Below are 21137 nucleotides of genomic sequence, written 5' to 3'. Positions count from 1 at the left end.
ATCCTTCTAGTTGGACAGCTTACAACTTGAACAACCAGAAAAACAACAAAACCCAATAGAGGCTACAGAACCCCTCTGAGGTGTCATTAGTGAAACATGATAGTGCAGAATCAATCTTCAGAGGTTAAGGAGGAAGTTTGTTAATAAAAGGTATAATGACTAGGTTGGACATGTTAGAAAAAACTAACTTTAAAAGGAAAGCATCAATGCATTTATAATCCCAGCTACTCAGGAGGCTGAGGCAGGAGAATTAAAGGTTGACTGCCCACTTGGGCAATTTAGCAAGACCCCCATCTCAAAAAAAAAAAAAAATGTATAGGAGGACAGCATGAATTCAGTTTTGCATTGGCTTGGATTTTGGAATTCTTCCTCTGATTCCTAGTGTTTGAGTATTGTCCTTATTAATAACACTTAGCTTTGTCTCCCCCATAGTGATAATGACAGGAAATGCTATGACAACCTTGCATGGAGCCTTCCTGCTGGAGAAGGCGCGCGCGCACATGCGTGTGTGTGTGTGTGTGTGTGTGTGTCCTGTTTAAGACAGAGGAAATATAGATACCTGGCAGCAATGGAAACTGGGATTCCCCAGTCCTCAGTCTAAGGCCAGTGTAGCCTGTCTACTTGTATTTTTTAAAATCAGATAGGCAGGACGAAAGTGAAAGAAAAAAAACGTTTCCACGCTCAATGTGGCTATCTTTGGAATTCTTCATTATTTCACAAAATACAAAGCTCAGACGTGAACGTCTACATCCACCACAAAATAGAATCAAATAAGTGGTTAGCACACAAACATAATGATCTTTTTCATTTTTAAAAATATAAATAACAATGTTCAAGGTTTTGCAAGTTTCTTCTCACGTGTGTCTTTTTAAGGCTTTGTGTCACAGACCCTTCATCAATGGTACTTGCACCCTGCTGTCAGGGTACCCTGCCCACCAGCACAAAAGGCCACTGTGGATACATTCCTGAGGGTGACACACTGATCTATGTCACCTCAGCCGGTTAAAACCTAAACGAGCAATCAACACCCTCCAACCAGTCCTCACAGTTTCATTAACTTTCTTTCTACTACAAAGTAACAATAGAAAGGGGGAAAGTTTCCAGCAGCATTCAAGCTCTCAAAAGATGAATCATGAAGGGCAAGAAGGAAAAACCAGGCTTCTTCCTGAATAGAACTTTCTTCCTCTTATCCAGGAAAGCCCCAATAACCCACGTAGTTTATACAGTGGTTTGTACTGAAACTTTTTTTTTTTTTCAGATTAAATAGTGTTGAGAGAAGCCGGGATCTTTTGGTTGGGTATTTTAGGAGAGGTTAAAGTGGAGAGGTTAATGTTGGAAAAATGCCACTGAAAGTACATCCCCCAACAGGAGTCGTTTCGCTGGTGAGGTCCGGCGGCAGAGCCAGGGCCCCGGTCTTGGGAGTGAAGTCCGAGGGCAGACTCTCCAGCAGACACTTGACCTGCTCTTGGCCCAGTTTTATCTTGTCGTCCAGCTTGCGCTGCTCGATGAGGAGGGTCGACTTCATTTTCACGAAGTGCTGGTAATCCTGGAGCTGCTCCTCCGAGAGGTAATTGGCCAGGATGTCCAGCACCACTCGCTCCCTCCGATCCAGGTTCTCCTTGAGCTCCCGGGCATCCTCGTGCTGCCCAGCCAGCATCTTCCTTTTCTCGTTCAGAGAGCTCTGCCAGGGCAAAACGGACAGATCAGCAAAGAGAACAGGGAAGGAAGAAAAGAGTCAAGCTCCCTGCAAGGCAACCTTCGCAGGACGGCAAAATAAAGTTTCTACTTCAGTTGTTTGGTTTTTATTTCAATTGTTGTTAGGAGAATAATGTTTTGAAAATCAACTTCTCACCCCTAGGCTGTACATTACATAGCTCTCTCCCTTGTTCAGTGGTTTGCTAGTTTCAGGTTGAGAGGGGTTACATTAGATGGCTGGAGTAATGACCTGACTTTCTGGCCATGGGCTTTAAAGGGCAATCAGCAAGGTACCTTGAGTGCCAGAGTGTTTCTCAAGTGTGGCTGCTAGGCCAGAAACAGCAGCAGCACCTGGAAACTTGTTAGAAATGCAAATCTGCAGCCTCAATTTCAGCTGCTGAATCAAAAACTGTGGGGGTGGCCCAGAAGATTTTTTTTTTTTTTGGTACCAAGGATTAAACTCAGGGGTACTCTGAGCCACATCCCCAGCCCTATTTTTTTTGTATCTTATTTGGAGATACAAAACTCAGTCTCACTGAGATGCTTAGTGCGTTGCCTTTGCTGAGGCTGGCTTTGAACTCACAATCCTCCTGTCTCAGCCTCCAGAGCTGCGCTGCTGGAATTACAGGTGTGTGCCATCACACCTGGCACAGCCCAGAAGTTTTGTTTTAATAGGATTTCATGGTGGTACTTTGAAAATTTTTAAGTTTGAGAACCTCTCCTAATCCACAATGACAACTGGGCTATTATATTTCCCATCTCTAAAGAAATCAGTTTTCATTTTTTTCAGGTTTCTTTTTTCAGGCCTCTAGAAAGAAAATGAGAGAAATCCATCAAGGATATTGATTTCATATTCAAAGACTTTCTTGCACAAGCGCAAAGGTAGGGTAACACACTGTATTGTCTTTCTTTTGGTACTGAGGATTGAATCCAGAGGTGATCCACCACTGAGTTACATCCCCAGCCCTTTTTGAGACAGGACTTTGCTAAATTGTTGAGGTTGGCCTCAAACTTGTAATCCTCCTGAGCAGCTGGAATTATAGGTGTGTGCCACCACAACTAGCAGTAGCATACCTCATCAGAGCTAAATATGCTTTGTAAAAATCTTTTTTTTGGTATCAAGGTATCAAGGCTTGAACCCAGGGGTGCTTAACCACTACGCCACATCTCCAGCCCTTTTAAAATATTTTAGAGACAGGATCTTCCTAAGTTGCTTATGGTCTTGCTAAATTGCTGAGGCTGGCTTTGAATTTGTGATCCTCCTGCTTCAGCCTCCTGAGCCACTGGGATTATAGGAATGCACCACCACACCCAGCCTATGAAAATCTTTAATGTGCTTTTCTTTTCTTTTTAAAAATCTAACAAACTGACATGAATGTTGTTTTTAAATTTTAAAAAATTAGTATTTATTCTTTCAGGCTGTTCAGATCAAAGTGATTGAGAAAAATTAAAATGTAAATTAGTCAAGAAATAAGATCAGTTAAATATCCTTCAGTACCAATTAGCTTATTTAGGATTATCAGAGGCTCATGTGTATTTGCCCTAAATCCTCCTAAACAGCCTGTCAGATCTTACATAATAATGCCTGGCGGGGAAAAGTACAAAGTTAAAAGTTTTATCTTATAAATATCTTTCTCCACCCAGAAAACAACCCCAAGGCGTCAAATTTGGTTTCTTAATAAAAACTGATGCTGATGTAGTATGGTAAGGATCCAGGGAGACCACACAGAAAGCACGTAAGCTCAGAGTGCGTGACACAGAGCACCCGGTGCATTTATCCAATGAAATCAACACTGCTGTTACTTGGCCTCTTCCTTCCAGACCTGGGTATGGTGGAGACACCCCAGTGCACCCTCAAAATGCCTAACAGTTTTGTTGTCTCTATTTATTAAATGTCAATATCTATCATCTTGCTTTTATCTTGTTCTAGAAAGAAAGGAAGGAGGAGGTGGGGGAGAGAATCTCATCACAAGTGTCAGCCTCATCACATCTTGGCATGGAAGATGCCATCTTCTACCTTGGTCATCTATTCCCTCCTAGCTCCAGAGCGATTTTATCATCATCTTTTTCTGGGGGGGGGGGAGGGGCGGGGGTAACCAGGGATTGAACCTAGAGGTGTTTAACTATGAACCCAGGGGTGCTTAACTACTGAGCCACATCCTCAGATCTTTTTATTTTTTTGAGACAGGGTTTTGCTAAGTTCGGAGGCTGGCTTTGAACCTGCAATCCTCCTGCCTCAGCCTCCAGAGCCACTGGGATTACAGGTGTGTGCTGGTGCACCTGGCTCTATTTTACTTTCTTGAGAGAAGGGATCCTGTCTAATAGCACCGCTCTTACGTTTGTGTGCTCACAGGGAAAACTTGCTGAACTGAGTTGCTAGGCCACATACCCTTTCTTCATTACTAGCGTCTTCACCAAGGCCGCTAAGGACGTTCTCTACACGGGCCAGACGCCCCGAGAGGGAGAGCAGCAGGTTCACCACCTTGTCCAGGTCCCCTATGAACATCTTGTACTTGTCAAACTCATTGGGCTTGCACAGCTCACTGATCACAGCCTCCACCTCTTCTCCCAAAGCATTATTAAGCTTGATGTCCATGAGCAGACTCCCCTTGGCTTCCTGGAGCGTCTCCAGCTTGTGGGTGAGGCTTTCAATAAGCTCAGCCTGTAATGACAAAGAGACAGCGAACATCACCAGCAGCAGTCAAAGTGAGGAGGAGGATTCACATCTTCCAGCCACAGCTTCTCTTTTCTCCAAGGCTCAGCAGAATGCACCCCTGCTCTATAAGGCCCACTTCTGGACAGCAGGCCATAATATTCTTTCCTTCCCTTGAATGTCTACAACGGTTTTCCCTGAACCTATTCAGTCCCAAAGGCCAGCACCTGCCTACACATGGCCTGATCATGTTTTTCCCGTGTCATGTCGTGTACCACTCTGCTTTACCAACTGGTTTGTTAACTAATATTTAAAAGTCCTTTCAAGACAGGTTTTCAACTGATTCAACAATACTGTGGATAGGCAGGCAGGTAGGGCAGACATTCTTCTTGATTTACAAATAGAGAAGCCAAGGGTCAGAGGACTGAAGAAACTTGTTCAGGGTTGAGAGAGGAGTGGACTGTTAGTTACCATGTGCAGAGCAATTACTATAAGCCCATGCACCAAGAGAAACTAAGCTGATGATCTCATCTAGTCTCTCCCCACTGTAGGACTCTTATCCACACACAAGTGGGGATACGAGACTGAGGTGAAGCAATGTCCTAAGACACGTGCACCAGCGGGCAGGGCCACCCTGAGTGCCGGCCAGCCTGACTTGGGGGCCCACCCTCGTGCAATCATCAGAAATACTGCATGGGGACCGTTTCCAGCATCAGCCATTTGTTCTTTTTACGTCACCTCACTGTCTCTCCTTATCAGAGCATTGACAACCTAATTCTAAATTTCAATACTTAAGAAACAGGGCTGCACAAATAGTATATATGTAACTGAAGGAATGAAGTCAACGCCTTAGCGGTTTCAACTCTGAGTTCATTTACATTAAATGTCTTCTACTTTGCTGCAACAGAAATTAAACTCTATGGTTTTTGTCATTAGCCTTTCATCTTTCTCTTAGCCTAAGGTGACCACATGGAAAAAGAATACAGTTCTTTCTTCTAAATTTATTGATCACTAAAAGGTTTCCAGCTTAAAACACAACACTTCAAGGCCAAATTACGTGGCTCCAATTAAAAGTCTGGTTAAAAATCAAGGTTACAACCTTTGAGTTGGAATATATCTTCATTTTAAAGGATTGGGGTAACAACAAAGAAAAAGATATCAGTATTTCTGTCTAGCAGAATTGAAGGGTTCAGACAACTTTCTTTTTTTTTTTTTCCTACTATTGCTTCACCACAGAGGGCCATCAGAAATACAGTGACAGTGCTACAGGGAAATATTTGTTTCTCCACAATCTGCCCATCTTGAACCTGAACCTCTAGAGGTTCCTCAATATTAGGTTCACAATGTCTCTGAAATGTCCAACTTCTGATTTGAATGGTGACATCCCATGGCTCTCTTAACCTGCCTAATTCCAAAGGCTTCAGATGCCTACAAAATTCACCCCTGCTGTACCATCTCATGGGTTATAGTCTTTGTCTTAACAACCCGGGGAAAGCCAAAGACAATTTTAGTAGGAAAAAAATGTCCAGTGTATAAGCATTTTACTCCTCCCCTGAAGACTGAGCCCAGAAAAATGCAGTTGGAAGAGAATGATGTCTAATGTTAATTGTTTAATTTTCCTTATGGTCTCCTGGAAAATGCCAGTGTTTTCCCCAAAAGCACTGCTGGCTGGCAGCTATGGTACCTGCTTGCAAGACAGCGTGGCAGGTACCACCATTTAAATGCCTGGCAAGGTATGACGACCTTTGTTATGATAAGTTCATACTGAGAGAAGAGCAAGGATCGGGAAGGAAAGCAGTGGGGAAAACCAACCTTGCCCAGCGTTCTCACTGGACAGGGACAAGGCAAGTCAAATGTCATTATTCCTGTTTTTCAGACAGGCAATGAGAATGGCTGCCATAAGAGGCCACATGAGGGCAGCCCTAGAATTTTTAATCTTGTAGGGTCCGGCTCCCGGGCTTGTCATGCTAACATTACCAGGTGATACCTTCTCCTAAAAAAACGGGCTACCAAACTCAAAGAGATAGTTCACTGAGCAAAACATTACTCCGCTCAGAAAAGGCCTTTTGCTCATTCAAATCTTCAACATGTTTCAACCCCACATCTTGAGAAATAAAATTTCTAGAAAATGCTTTTTTTAAAACCCCTGAGTTGTAGAAAGAAAAGGCAACAGTCTCATGATCTCCATTATTCCTCTAAACATTTATGACTTCTTTTTGAAATGAACATTGCATGTCATTCTTGGAAGGAGGTCAAAGCACTTTTAATAGTTTAATTGATGTCATTTAAAAAATTCTCATTTTAGCTCACAGAGGCTGGTAGTTTAAGGGACAAATGTGATGATTAACAACTTGCACATGAACAGAACCACGAGGACAAGTAGTTTGGCCTCACATGTAAGTGGGACAGGGCCAAGGATGTAGCTCATTGGTAGAGCGTTTGCCTAGCATGCAGAAGGCCCTGGGTTCAATCCCCAGCACTGCAAAAACACAAAGTCACTGGGGTGAGTGGTGAATAGAGGGGAGAACTCATTCTCCTGAGATCCGTTGACCTTGGCTCAACTCTCTCAGGTCCCCAAGAGATCAGCATGTTCAATGCTCTAGGATGGTCAAAAGGACCTGCCACTGTGGACAGCAACTGGAGGTCAGGCTAGTCTAATCTACTAGGTCTTTCCCTTCCAGAACTGGCTTTGGTTTTCAAAGACATCAATGCTGGGCAGAATCCTAATATGTGTCACAGGAACCTGTTGTATATTCCAGGCTCCACGGTCTAAAATACAGGAGATAAACATGTCCAGGAGTGGTATGGGGAGGTTTCTAATGGGAAAAACCAGTCTGCCTTCTGACTTTTGAGAGTGGTTTGCTGGGCTGCGGTGCAGTATCTCACAGCTCAGCCACAGACACTAAAACAGGATAACTACAAGGGCATCTCTGTCATTTCTGGTACTACTGCATATTTGGATGGTATTTGAAAAAAATATTCTTTTTCCCACCAAGCTCTTAAATGTGCAAATTTGGGTTAGAAATATGCAACAAAGAGGACAAAAAGGGAAAGTTGATTGTATTACAGTCATTTCTTTGCCAGGCAGATCTCTTAAAAACAAAACACTAAGCAGAAATCACTGTGAGGGACAGGACAGGTGTGTGTGTGTGTGTGTGTGTGTGTGTGTGTGTGTGTGTATGTGTCAATAACACCCTAGTCTCTCAGGAGCTACTTAATTTGTAAAATCATTGACATTTGTCCATTTAGCTTCTCATCTGGCATAAACTGTTAACTCAGCCTGCACGAGATGCTATTTATAAGGGTTCTTTCTCTAAATATAGTTTAACAGACCCTCCCCCTCCTACCTCCCCATCTGCAAGCAGAAATATCCTGCTGGGCCCTCCCCTCCTTCCTCACAGCTTCAGGATGAGCACAGACTATGAGTCAGAGTCAGACTCAGACATAAACTCACCATGAGGCAAGTTACTTGACTTCTGAGTCTCAGTGACCCACAGCAAGGGGATAACACCTAAGACTAATAATAATGTTATATTGAGCTTTTCCTCCATGCCAGACACTGCTCAATTGTTTTTCCCTTCAGTTACTACTTACAATAACCTGATGAGACAGGTACTATTATCATCCCCATTTTTCTGATGAGCAAAATGAGGCAGGTAGAGGTTACTGAACTTGTCCAAATCCTTACAGTTAGAACAGACTTAACCTGTAACAGGTTGTCTGGCTCCAAGATTCATACTTTTAATCATTACATTAAAAACAGTTCATAGGAACACTAGGGTCAAACAAAATAAGGCTTGTGCAGACACTTTAGAAAAGTATCATTCATATTCAAGGTTTGGGTGTGTGTGTGTGTGCCGTCATAAAATCAGGCACCATCTGAAGGACACACTGCACTTGCTTGGGCAGCCATCTTGAGGGGAAGACCCAGCTTCTCTCTCTGCTTGGGGACTCGTGCCCACGGTACGCCAGCAACGTCACTACCAACACATTTGGCTTCTGTGGACACTCTTCACTCAAATGAGAATAACATGGGAAGATTGGGCAAGTGGCTGGGGTATGGAACCAGAGTGGAACCGAGGTGATAACAAGGGCTAGGTAAAGCCATTTCTACCTCGTGGGCTGTGGTGCTGGATTTAAGTGGGAAGATCCAGGCTGCGGCACGTCATTGCTGCCCTTGGCGGAATTCCATCAGAGACAGTCAGGGCAGTGTCTGTCCCTGGGACAGCAAGGGGATCAAACCTGCTTCCCATGCAGAGTGACCTGATCAGAATGCAAAGATCGTGGGGACTTGACAGCCATTCCCAATATTCCCTAGCACATTCTCTGCCCCAAATCGTTCTTTACCATTTTTTCTTGGGAAGGCTTGTGACCAGAATGTCATCTTATCCATAGGCTCTTGGTTGCAGTTATCAGAATTCTTTCTGATAACAGACTAGAATGGATAACATACTAGAAACAACATTAAATCTCTTCAACTAAACTCATCTCCCCTCCCCAAAGTGGTCTCTTGCTTTCTCTGTTCCAGTTATGACCACCACCTAGGCCTGGAGCTGGGGACTCATCCTTGACTCTTTCCTCTCTTCATCCCCCACATCTAATCTGTCACCAGGTTCTGCCGGGTTTTGCTTCTTTTTCCTCCATTGTTGTTGATCAATTCCTCTGTCTCTCACTGCTATTACTGCACTATCCTGAGATTATCATCATCTCTGTATCATGACCCTGACCAACAGAAATAATCCAATCTAAAGGACATAAAGAAAGAAAAATGAGCAGAGCTTCTGGGAATTGTTGGTCAATATAAAAAGGTCTAATATTGTGTCACTGGACTGGGAGAGGAGAAGAGAGGTTAAGGTGTACAAATATATAAAGACATAGAGGCCGAAAATATCCCAAATTTTGTGGAAGATAAAAATTTACAGAATCAAGAAGTTCAGCACACTCCAACAGGATCAACTCAAAGAAAATCAGGTCCATACAGATCATAATCAAACTACCAAAAGCCAAAGAAAACACCCATTGCATATAGAAGCAAATATTTAAATAACTGTATATTTCTCAATGGAAAGCAAGAAGAATATGGACAGTATGGAACAACCTTTTTAAAGTGTTGAAACTAAAATTTCAACTCAGAATTCCATATTCAGTGAAAATGCCAAGAGTGAAGCTATAGTTTTTACTGAGTTTCATGCTTAGAAATATCTTAGGTTTTTGATAACTTTAAATATTAGATAATGAATTATTATTTTACAAAAGGTAGAAGCCTATACTTTGCTTCAGAATATTGACCAAGCAACAATTCTTAAGCCACTATTAGGAAAAGCTTGTTACATGTTTGGAAGAAATTTTTTTTTTTTTTTTTTTTAAATACCAGGATTGAACCCAGGGGCACTTAACTACTAAGCCACATCCCCAGCCCTTTTTGTATTTTATTTAGAGATAGGGTCTCACTGAGTTGCTTAGGGCCTTGCTAAATGCTAAGGCTGGCTTTGAACTCTTGGTCCTCCTGCCTTAGCCTCCTGAGCTACTTGGATTACAGGTATGTGCCACCACCCCCAGCAGAGAAAATTGCATTTTGAACTTAATGCTGAACACATTAATAGATTCCTTCAATACTATCATTATTTAAAGCTCATTTTGTTTCCAAATTAGATGTTAAGTGATAACTAATGGAAATTCTATTACACATTTATAAACTTGTAGTTCTTTAAAACAAATACAAAACTGATAACAGAGTTCTCCACTGCCACAGGATAAAATCTGAACTTCGGCATTTTACACAAAGTCTCGGGTGATCTCCATGATGTTCTGGCCCCTGTGGATCCTGAGGGCCTCATCATCTACCATTTATGTGGACTTTATTATTTTTCCACATTACTTGAAGTATCTTTTCTTCACTATCTATCTGCATGCTTCTCTGCTTTTTTTTTTTCTATCTCTCTGGGGTTTCCTAGTACTTTTCCCTTGGTCTTAAATGACCCCTTTCTCTTGTCCTGACTCACTCTGACACATTCTTTAACACCGAGCTTGGGTTTTATTTCCTCCAGGGAGCCTCCCTTGATTCCACCCTCTGGATTAGGTCCTGTTTCTCTGGGCTTCCCTACAATGGTATATCCATCCATCAGAAGACCCATAATACTGCACCAGTCCAAAGGCTCCATCACTGAAGGAAGAAGAAACCAAAATACCTCTGATGGTTGTTAGGACCCTCCTTAACTAAATATCCTATTCTCATCTTTCTCCCTCCCTGTAGGACCAGATAAACCCAAAGGGCAAGTTTCTATCTTCCTGGTGCTATGGATGAAGAGAAAGAACTACTGTGAGTTGCTTTTTCTCGTAAGTAGCTGGTTTAGGAAAACTAAGAGGTGTCCAGCCCCGTTGGCAACAAGACTCCGGCTTACAACCAGCATCTTAACGTGGAAAACACAAGATACATCAACACTGCATCTCTGGATGGCGTCACCTTAAGAATCTCTCTGCTGAGAACAGGATAGGAGCGTCCTGCCGTCTTGTACCTTAGAGCTTAAACAGCATGTTAGTGTAAGTTAGTTACTTTGTCCTCACTACTGCCATGTGAGGAATCACCATCACTGTTTCATCAGGAACACTGAGGGTCAAAAAATGTCAAGCTACTTGCTTAACTTTATTAAACCCCAGTCATTTTACCTGTGATCTTTCACAGTGTACTTTTGACGTTTTTCTTGGTACAATCCAACTCTGGAGTTCTGCCCTTTCTCATGTCATTCAGCGAGAATGCATTTTGTACATTCTAGGTGTAAGGCCTGGATTATGTGCCTGTTTGGGAGACAGCTTCTCCCTGGTGCCCCTCCACACCCTGGGAGTGGGATTTTGTCTTCTGAAGCCTGATGCTTCATTGAAGGCACGGTAAATGTCTTGAAGCTCCTCGGGCCTCAAATGGCTGATACGACTGTCCTGATATTTTTGGATTAAAATGGGATTTAATTGGTTTTATGTTAAGACTCTGGGTCTAGTTAATTATACTCAGACAATCTCCATTTTAGCTCAATTCCCAGAGCTGTGAGGTTTAGAGGCAGCTGACTTTGGAGCAGTTTTTAGCAGGTTCTGGGGTCAAGTAGACTTAAGGTGAAAATCTTGACTCTACTATTATGAGCTGTGTGACCCCAGCACTCAAGTTCTTTAATTCTGACTATTTTAGTGTAAAATATGGCAATACAGGAAGAGTCAGTGGGATTTAGTATAAATAAGGAATATATGCAGCACTGTGTAAAAGATAAATAAGTAAAAATAAATAACACAGTTCATACCTGAAACATAGTGTTATTACTTGTTTCCTGTGAGGATGAATTAATACATTGTTTTTTCATATTCTTAGTCTAAAAATACTTTTTGCCACCTCATCCTCAGAGTGAGAGGGTGATAATAAAGTGATGAAAAAGCAGCTAAAACAAAATTAAAATGGGAGAAAAGCAACAAGTCACCTGCCACACTGTTACTGTAATGTAGGTGTGTCTACATGTAGAAAATACGACAACAAAAAAATCTCTGTAAAATGTTTGGCTGAAGATGTCATGGCAACCTGCTGCATCTAACAGTGTTTAGATAGCTTCTTCTTTGGGATAAACACAGACCAAGAGTAAAGTGGGTTTTTTCCCAACCCCAGGATCCATAAAATGGAGGTGCTCTGCAGAGAGGGAGACACCAGGAGATAAGCAATAAAGCCAGGACTGAGAGGGATAAACGCCGATGTCTGCACGCCCAGCCTCAACCCACAGGGCTGGAGCAGCAAGGGGAAGAATACATGGACCCAGGTGCTTCTTAAATCCCTCCTGCCCTGGGGTCCAGATCCTGTTTTGGTTCATTTCCAACAGATTACCTAGAGGGCTCGGGATACATATTGTGGAATAAATGAAATAAAATCACATGAGTTTCTCCTGGAATGAGGGCAACTAAATACCATCCTCCAAAGAAGCAAGCTCTGAGTGTCCTTTGGCAGCACACAGGTCTGAGATGTGAGGAGAGCAGCAGGCCTGGTGGAAGGCAGCCTCTCTGGGGTTATAGGCAAAGCGGAACGGCAACAACTCTCTTTCCTACAGACACAGCCCAGCTTAGATCTCCATGGCAGGTGGGAAGACCACAGCAACAGCATGGTCATTTTAAAAATGTCTGACATTTAAAATTTCTGTAGGAGTACCAAATGCTAACAAGTACATTCCAATCCCGCGCTTTCAAGTTCTTCATTAAGGTAGTGCAAACCTTAATGTTGGTAATAGACATACAAAGGTTGATGTTACTTTTTCTCAGAAGCGTCTTTCAACAACTGGATTCTCTTTTCCTAAACAAATTTTACAGATTTTCTAGCTATCTTTTTGACCATCAAATATAAAATGAAAATTACTCAGACTGCTGAGATCCCTGTGCTAGTCTAGGAGGCTGGAGACCGAGGTCCCAGTCTACTTCTAAGACTTTCAAGAAATAACTTCATTCCTCTAAGCATCACTCTTGTCATATGTTAAAATGAAAATGACAGTAGCTGACCTATCATGCCTACCTGCAGGAAAGCTGTGAAAAAATTGGTTCAAGTGCCATACAAATCCAAAGTCTAATAGTGGTTTTGGTAAAATCTGATGATATGACAGATTCCTTGCCCTCCTGCCCTACTGGCCAGTAGCCCTGCTAATTATAAGGACCTTGACAATCTTTCTGGGGAAGAAGAACAAGGGTAACCTCATTCTTTATTTACCTTTTTTTCATTGACATCCATCTGCTCCTCTTCCTCAGCCACCTCCTCTGGCATATCCTTGATTTTGTTCAGAAGCTCAGCCTTGGCAGCAGACACACTGTAGTAGGCAGAGCAGTTGACCAATGTGCCCACCATTTCCTTGTCTTCACTCCTGGACCATAAAGAACACAAAATACAGCTGCACTTAGCACAAACCAGGAACTTCATCACCAAAAATGGCCTGTTTATTCAGAAATATGTAAAAAGTTCTATTTGGTTTCTTCCCTGGAGATCAGGATAAATTAGTAGTTTTTACAAATGCATGAAGCCAGGCAAATCCAGAATGGAAAAACCGTGGGAGGCCATACTGGGGATGGACTGTGGCCTTGCCAGAATCCTCTGGCAAGTCATTTTACCTCTTTGTATGTTTCTCCTTTTATAATAAATATAGGAAAGATGTTGCCTGCTTCATAGAAAGACAATGCACAGCCATGGCTTAATTACTATGGAAGTATTTTCAAGATGTTGCACAAGTCCTAGGTTTTAGGTTAGTTATCTCCTACTTTTCTTTCCTATAATCTTTCTGATACCCACTGTACTGTCGCTTAGACACTTAAAAGTTTTCCTCTTCAGTCTGATACCCCAGGTGAGCCTGGGAAATCTGGAGCTTATCAATCCACAGAGAAATCATATAGAATGTAAAATCTACTCATTAATTATGCAATGGGCCAGGGATGGGGAAGTCCTTGAAGGTTGTAGGAAAAACTAGGAACCAAGAGACCTGATTTCTAGTGTGTCATCTTTTGTTGTAATCAGGTTGCCTTTCAAGAGTTCAGATCCTACCCACCTAATAAATGACTCTTTAAGTTAGGTTCTCTTGGAGAGGAATTTTCATTACTTCATTTCACGATAGCATCATTCTACTATGGAGTAAAGAACCACAAAAATAAATGATACTTATTGGTTTCCTGCTTGATGATTACCCTCTGAGCAACACATCTACATTTAATCCAGTTGATTAAAAAATAGGAAAAAGGTCTTCTGACAATATTTGTTTTGAACTTTTATGAGAGAATCCATTGTGTCTGTCACATGTGGGCTTCTCAGGAATCTGATCAAAACTCACAACAGGACAATGCTCATTTTCACCAGAAGATGGCGTCTGCCATCCTTTTGACATCTCCAGAGCATCTCAGGGCTGCAAATGCTTCAAGACCATTTCACTTTTAAATAGACACATGTTCGCGATGGCAATACCTTTCTAAGGATGTATTTCTAAATTACTTTGGTCTTTTTTTTTTTTTTTTTACAGTGAGTGATCAAATAACAGAATGAACCGAGTATAACCACATGTGATGAACTGATTGGCATAGCCACCAAAATTTCATCTTTGGGGCCCCCAGGCATCCAGTGGATTGCCCTGTTGCAAGTGCTCAGTAATGTCTGCTGAACACAGGAGCCTGGGTAAGCCACCTCACCTCAGTCTCTGTACCCATGTATCAAAAAGAAGAGGTTGGGCCAAGTGACCATAAGATCTTGAATCAGGAGAGCCTTTGATAACAAAACAGCTTGTAAGTACTACATAGCTCTTTCCTCTCTCCCTCCCCTAAAAAATAAAACATGGTGTTCCCATTAGTAAGTTAGTTAGGATCAGCTATAAATTTCTAAAATGCAAGTCCAAATTGGGATGAAATATCTGTTTTTATTTAGTCTAGAAACTGCTAAATGCTGAGTCTCAGTCTGTTGATCCTCATAGTTTTCACTGAAAATTAAAAAGAAAATAAAAACCACTCTAAATCATTCTCATTGTAGTCCTTTAAGGAAATCATACACGCAAGAAAATATCCAGGAGAAATCAAAAGAGAAAGAAACACAGACTGTTCTTTCACGGTGGCAGGGAGACATGCCAGACCAGTCAAAATGTGCCTCAGGGAGATGTAGGAGCAGAGGCTAAGGGGCTAAGCAAATCCAGAAGAGTGAGCCCTACTTGCACCTTTCTTGATTTTCAGGATTTGAGCAAATACTCACCCTAATGCCTCAAAGGGGAATGTTTAGTGTAGTAAATGGATCTATTTCTCTAGGCTCACGTGCTTTTTAGAAAGACCACGTTCAACCTCAGCCTCGGGTGGCCTCAGCCATGCCCATACTTCTACTTGCTTTTTTCTCAGAACCGAGTCCCAGAGGCCTCTCTGCAAGAACAACTCTGAGAGAGAATGGGCACCTGAACATTCTCTGAGTTAAGGGCACTGGGTCACTTCTAAGGGCTGAGTTCAAGTCCAGGGATCATCCCTCACATAGTCTATGCCTTAGTGGAGAATGGCCTCGATTCCTCTGAGCTTTGGTTTCCTCATTTTTGAATCAGAAATAAAACTGGCAGCTTCCTCGGAAGGTTCTTATGAAGATTAAATGAGATAATGCTTAAATAAAGAAATTGATGCAATGCTTGATACAGGGGTATTAATGACAATTGTTATTACTATTGCTATCATTTGTGTTGTTGTTGGGCCTCTGTCCCACATCTGAATCCCCAGGTTGAGATGGAACGTCAGGGATCTGAGATGGGATGTGTTAGGGATGCATGGAAGTAGGAAACATCAGGTAAGCATCCCTAGACTAATCACCCCACATAAGGAGATTGTTTCTCCAGGCGTTTCCAGGGACTCACCTCTTGCCTTCATGTCCTGGGCAGTTGACAGCTCTCTGCATGGCCTTCCTCTTTATGCTGTTTTCCTTCAGCAAGTTAACATCTCGGGGAAACAAACCTTCCATCAGGTCCATAGTTGTCTTCATTCTAGAGTCTGGATCCAAAATGTCTGCCAGAGATTTGTCTTGGTGGATAATTTCCTTGGCCAGAGCCTCAGTTCTGATGTCTTCTGAGGTCTTCTGAGGATCAGAACTGCCTTTCTTTTCTAAACCCTGAGTTACACTGACTGGCTCATGCATGAGGCTTTGGGTTCGGCTGGGAGGCGGCTGCCCTGGGCTTGGCTCCTTGCCAAGAGATGCAGCAACTTGAGGCTGAAGACTCATGAAGGAGGGAGGGTTGGACTTGTTGGCCTCTGAGCCTCTGATAGAAGTCTGGGGTCTGGAAGCCAGGATCTGACCACCTACCAGATGGGGTGCATCAGGCATGTGTCTTTCCCTTGCAGTTGTCACCTTGGAAAATTTGCTGTCACTGTAAGTATATGGGGAAAAAAAAGAATGGCAAGAGAAGAGTCAACAGAGTGTGGAGGAAGAGCGAGGGAGAGGCTGTCTGCCTCAGGGCTGCAGCTTCCCATATTAGGAGTGGGGTGAAGCGTCACTTTTCTGAGGTTATCCTCCCCCAAACCATGGGGTTCTAAAGGACCTTCTCCCAAGCACAGCAGTCGGTTCCAGAAAGGCTGTCATCTCCTGAGGGAGATGGATTCAGTAGGAATTCAATGTTGGGCAATGTTGCTATTAGATTCCAGAGCTTTCTAAAAGGCTGAAGTGAAGAGGAGGTAGTGGTGGTAAGTCATTTCTGTGGTGTTCAGAGGATGCTACCCTCGTTTTTTATTTGGGGATTCTGAGAGATCGCTTGTCTTAGGGCCTATGTATTGGGAATGCTCCTTCCCTGCTCTGGCAGTGAGTGAGCAGCAGCTAGAGGGAATGCATGAAGGCAGAGGGGAGCTGAGCAGGGTCAGGGCTGAAGGACTGGCATCTGTGAGATGCCCTTGTGTTCCTACTGGTAGTGGCCTGGGGCAAGCATCACTGACCTTTAGTTCTATTCTTTTCGTTTTTATTTTTGGTACCAGGAGGGGTTGAACCCAAGGGATGTTTAGCTGTTGAGCCACATCTCCTAAGGGTCTTGCTAAGTTGCTGAGGCTGGCCTTGAACTTAAAATCCTCTTGCCTCAGCCTCCAGAGTGCTGCAATCAGGTGTCTGCCACCGTAACCAGCTTAGCTCTATTTTTTATTCCTTTCTGTGGACATGGGGTACCTCTGGACAGAGCGGCTGCCTCCACACTGTGTGTGTGTGTCTAAGCATGGAAGGTAAGCCTGCTTAGTTTAGGGGTTCAGTATCAGAAGACGCCCTTACATTCAGACAGAAGCCATACTGTTCAATGTTCATCTATCCGTAAAAAAAAAAAAAAAAAAAAAAAAAAGTGGTATTTTGTCTTCTATACACCTTCCTAATTTGTCTTATTTAACTGACTCAGAACTCAGCCAGGGAGGGGGAATGGGCTTTATTTAGATCCCTTCAACCTATTACACCCATGGAAGTGAAATGTGCCCCCTGGCTTTTGGCTTTCATTTTCACTACTCATCCCTTGGTATCCAATAAACAAGAGCATAGCTACCACCCAAGGGCAACAAATAAGGCCGTTCTGCCAGCTCATGAGCTGAGTTTGTATTAAAATATCTCCATCCCAGGGTGCTCCTGAGGCCAACAGAAGGATCTGCAAAACCTGGACATGAAAATCTTCTATTAATGGAGGAAACCCTCTTCCTCCTCAGCCAAAGGCTTGCCCTACCCAGAGGATGCTCTCACCTGCTGCTGGAACCCTCTTGAGCCTCGCTGTCCATCGCTGCCTCATGCACAGCTTGGGGAGGAGGTGGGGGGAAGTCATCCGAGCATTTCACTGGGGTTTCCTGGCTCGGTGGAGGGGGTGGGGGTGGGGGAAGAGCTTCAGATGTAGGGCTAGAGGTGGCTGTGGGGTGCAAGTCCTTCACAAACACTTCGTCATCATAGTCTTCCCGAGGTGGTGGGGAGGCCTGAAGGACCGACTCGGATATTCGGAGAGAGATCCTCCCTGGAGTGTCTGGGTCAGAAGTGCTGCATGAACTTGAAAGACTAGGCTGCTTTTTATAGTGCTTCAGGTTTGCAAACTCAGGCGAGGAGGCTTCCTCAGGAAGGCTGTCCTCTCTGACCGGGTGGGCCCATTTTACTCGGGAAGGTGGTGGCCGCTGAGACAGGGAGACTCTCTTCCATGCTCCCTCTTCTACCCCAGGCTCTGGGATGTTGAACTCACAGCTTCTTGGACTGGGAGGCTGGGTCAGGGTGTGACCACTGCTTCTGTGGGTGACCACAGGGACATGGGGAGGAACAGGCTGTCGACCTGCCTGCCCATCCCTTGCAGTCTGCTGATCAGTGGCAAGCTGTGAGCAGCAGCTAGAGGGAATGGATGGAGGCAGAGGGGAGCTGAGTGGGGTCAGGGCTGAAGGACTGGCATCTGTGAGATGCCCTTGTGTTCCTACTGGTAGGGGCCTGAGGCAAGGCATTCTGCTGGCTTGCCTTGGATGGTCCAGGGCTCCAGGACACTCATTAGCAACTGAGGAACCACCAGTTGCTTTGCAGCCTGAGCCACCCCAACGAGCGGTAGGATGGTGAATTGACAATGGCATCTCTTCTCGGCCTCTTTCTGAATAACTGAGTGATCTGCAACGGGGTAAACACGAGGGTTACAGGTCTGAATACTGAGCCCAAGATTCACTATACAGACAAGAAATACATTTGATGGGAAGAACTCCCCCCACACCCCCCAATAAGAAGCTGCATACTTCTTCCTGTGGCTGCTTGTAAACAGAACCAGGCTGAAGTATCAGACAGGCAAAGCCCCAACAGGAACACATGTGGGACTGCCTGCGTTTACGGCATCTCCTTTTATGAACCCTTCCTCACCCCCCGCTGCCTGCACACATACACGCACAAGGTGGCTCTGGAGCACAGGCTGCAGGACATCAAGGGAAACAAGTGGTACACTTCTTCAGCTCCTTCAAGGCTTAGGACTACTTTGAGAAACAGCTCCTGGAGCTGGGGGAAAAGGTTGCTGCCTCATTCTCTCCCAGATGACCCAAGGAAGAGGTCTGCCTGGAGAGCACCTGCATGGGCTGCTGCACTTGAAGGTTTTATTTATAACTGCCCCTGAATCTCCTAGTGTTTTCATTTCCTAAGATGAAAAATAAAAAGGGGAGGAGAGTCTCACCTAAGGAGTTACTAAGCATTACCTCTGGAAACAAAGACTGACATAATAAGCAAGCATGGTGCATGGTGATTTAAACAACTGTTCTCTAGCTGCCACCGAAAACCCAACAATTCCAGATACTTTCGTTACTGTGTATGAAGGAAAAGACAAAATGGAGTCTGCAGCACTGCCTGCCTGTGAGGCAAAAGCTAGTCTGAGGATAAGAAAGAAAGCTCCAGCACATCCATCATTTGTGAATTCCATATCTGTATTTCCCTGACTGGCTCTGCAAGGAAATCTGGAGAGCAGATGGCACTTTTCATTTCACAGATTTGACTCCTGTGAGGAGCCGTGCCTCGGTCCCATATCAGACCACATCAGAGCAGTGGTACCGGGTCTGCCACAAAACCACTCGTCAGGCGAGGATAATGCAGCATATGGAAGGGAAAGACCGCAAAGACCAAATTAGCTCTTCTCAAGCCTTTTTTCTTTTTATAGATGCAGATGGTTGAGTAAAAGGTCCATCTCTCAGATGCAAGCCCCCCCTTTCCATCACAGACCCCTTCAAGAAGACAGTTTATCAGGAACCCCTCCACACCTAAGATGAGCTGTTCTGCTCTTCACATGACACTGATCCTTTAAAGGTCCTAATGAACTTTGCTTTTAGTTTATGTTTGAGCTTAGTTTTTGTTAACTATGGTTCACAAAAGTTATATATTTTGTTTGTTTATTTTTGTGGCATTAAGGCTGAACCCTGGGCCTCAGTACTATTGAGCTACACACCCAGCACTTTTTACTTTTTTATTTTGAGGTAGGGTCTCACTAAATTGCCAAGTCTGGCCTATCAAATTGCGATCCTTTGCCTCACTCTCCCAAACAGTTGGGATTACAGGTGTGTGCCATTGTGCCCAGATTATAGTTGAGTTTTTGAAGATAATAGTGACCATGATTCTTCATGATAATTGTTGTTTTTTTCTCAGGGACAAATTCTATGGTTAAAAAAAAGATTTTGCCCAAGTCCCTTTTATCATCAGGTGTGAAGGGGCTTAGATATAAAGTCTTTTGATCCATATCCATGAATCCTAATATTCAAGAATGAATTTTGAGAGCAAGATTTTCACATTAAAAAATAATTTTTTTATTATGGTAAAAACTACAATATAAATTTTCAACTTTGGCATTTTTAAGTATACAGTTCAGTAGTGTTAAATATGTTCATGAGCTGAGGGTGTAAGTGGTAGAGCGCTTGCCTGCCACATGTAAAGGAAAAAAAAAAGTTCACATTGTTGTAAATCATATCTCCAGAATTTTTATATCTTTCAAATCTGAAACTATACCAATTAACAACTTCCCATCCTTCCCTTCCTCCTGCCCCCAGTAATCATTGTTCTGTATTCTGTTTCTGTGTTTTTATGACTGGCTTATTTCACTTTGTATAGCATCTTCGAGGTTCAGCCATGCTGTAGCATGTGACAGAATTTCCTTCCTGAGACTGAATAATACTCTAATGTCTGTGTTTACCATGTTTTGTTTATAAATCTATCCATCCATGGACAATTGAGTTGTTTCTACTAAGAATAGTGAAGAAAGCTGTTACAAACCATGGTTGTGCAAGTATCTCTCCAAGACCCTGCTTTTAATCTTTTGGACATATACCTAGGAGGGGCATTATTGAATTATGTGGTAATTATATTTTTAATTTTTCCAGGAACCTCCATGCTGTTTTCCATACTGTTGCATTAATGTAAAATGGTGCATGAATAGTGTGCTAGGATTCTAACTTCTCTACAACTTTGCCAACATTTTTTTTTATAGTAGTCATCCTAATGGGTGTGAGGTGATAGCTCATGGTTCTGATTTGCATTTTTAGGATGATTAGTGATGTTGAGCATCTTTTTATATGCTTGTTGGCCATTTATGTAACATCTTTGGAGAAGTGTCTATTCAAGTCCTCTGCCCACTTTTAAATAGGGTTACTTTATTTTTTTATTTTTATTTTTTTGGACCAAAAATTGAACCCATGGCACTTTACCACTAAGCCACATCCCCAGCCCTTTTTATTTTTATTTTGAGGCAGGGTCTCACAAAGTTGCTTAGGGCCTTGCTGAGGCTGGCTTTGAACTCGAGATCCCCCTGCCTCAACTTCCTGAGTGCTGGGATTACAGGTG

At 43.2% G+C, this 21137-nt stretch overlaps 1 protein-coding gene across 1 annotated transcript in view; it reads right to left on the bottom strand.

Annotated features, from left to right (window-relative positions):
* Positions 1-869: 869 nt before the first annotated feature.
* The window catches only part of Shroom3 (shroom family member 3), a 302185-nt gene continuing 281917 nt past the window's right edge, over positions 870-21137 (bottom strand). Inside the window, exons 7-11 of the mRNA XM_076864300.2 lie at positions 17556-18443; positions 15715-16221; positions 13071-13221; positions 4085-4357; positions 870-1681 (exon numbers count right to left, since the gene is read on the bottom strand). Of these exons, the coding sequence (XP_076720415.2) occupies positions 1313-1681; positions 4085-4357; positions 13071-13221; positions 15715-16221; positions 17556-18443 (2188 nt within the window). The 3' untranslated portion in view covers positions 870-1312. The remainder of the gene's footprint in view (positions 1682-4084; positions 4358-13070; positions 13222-15714; positions 16222-17555; positions 18444-21137) is intronic.

The sequence above is a fragment of the Callospermophilus lateralis genome, chromosome 8 (assembly GCF_048772815.1).
Source record: "Callospermophilus lateralis isolate mCalLat2 chromosome 8, mCalLat2.hap1, whole genome shotgun sequence".
NCBI lineage: Eukaryota > Metazoa > Chordata > Mammalia > Rodentia > Sciuridae > Callospermophilus > Callospermophilus lateralis.
This window is presented reverse-complemented; position numbering and strand designations above follow the sequence as displayed.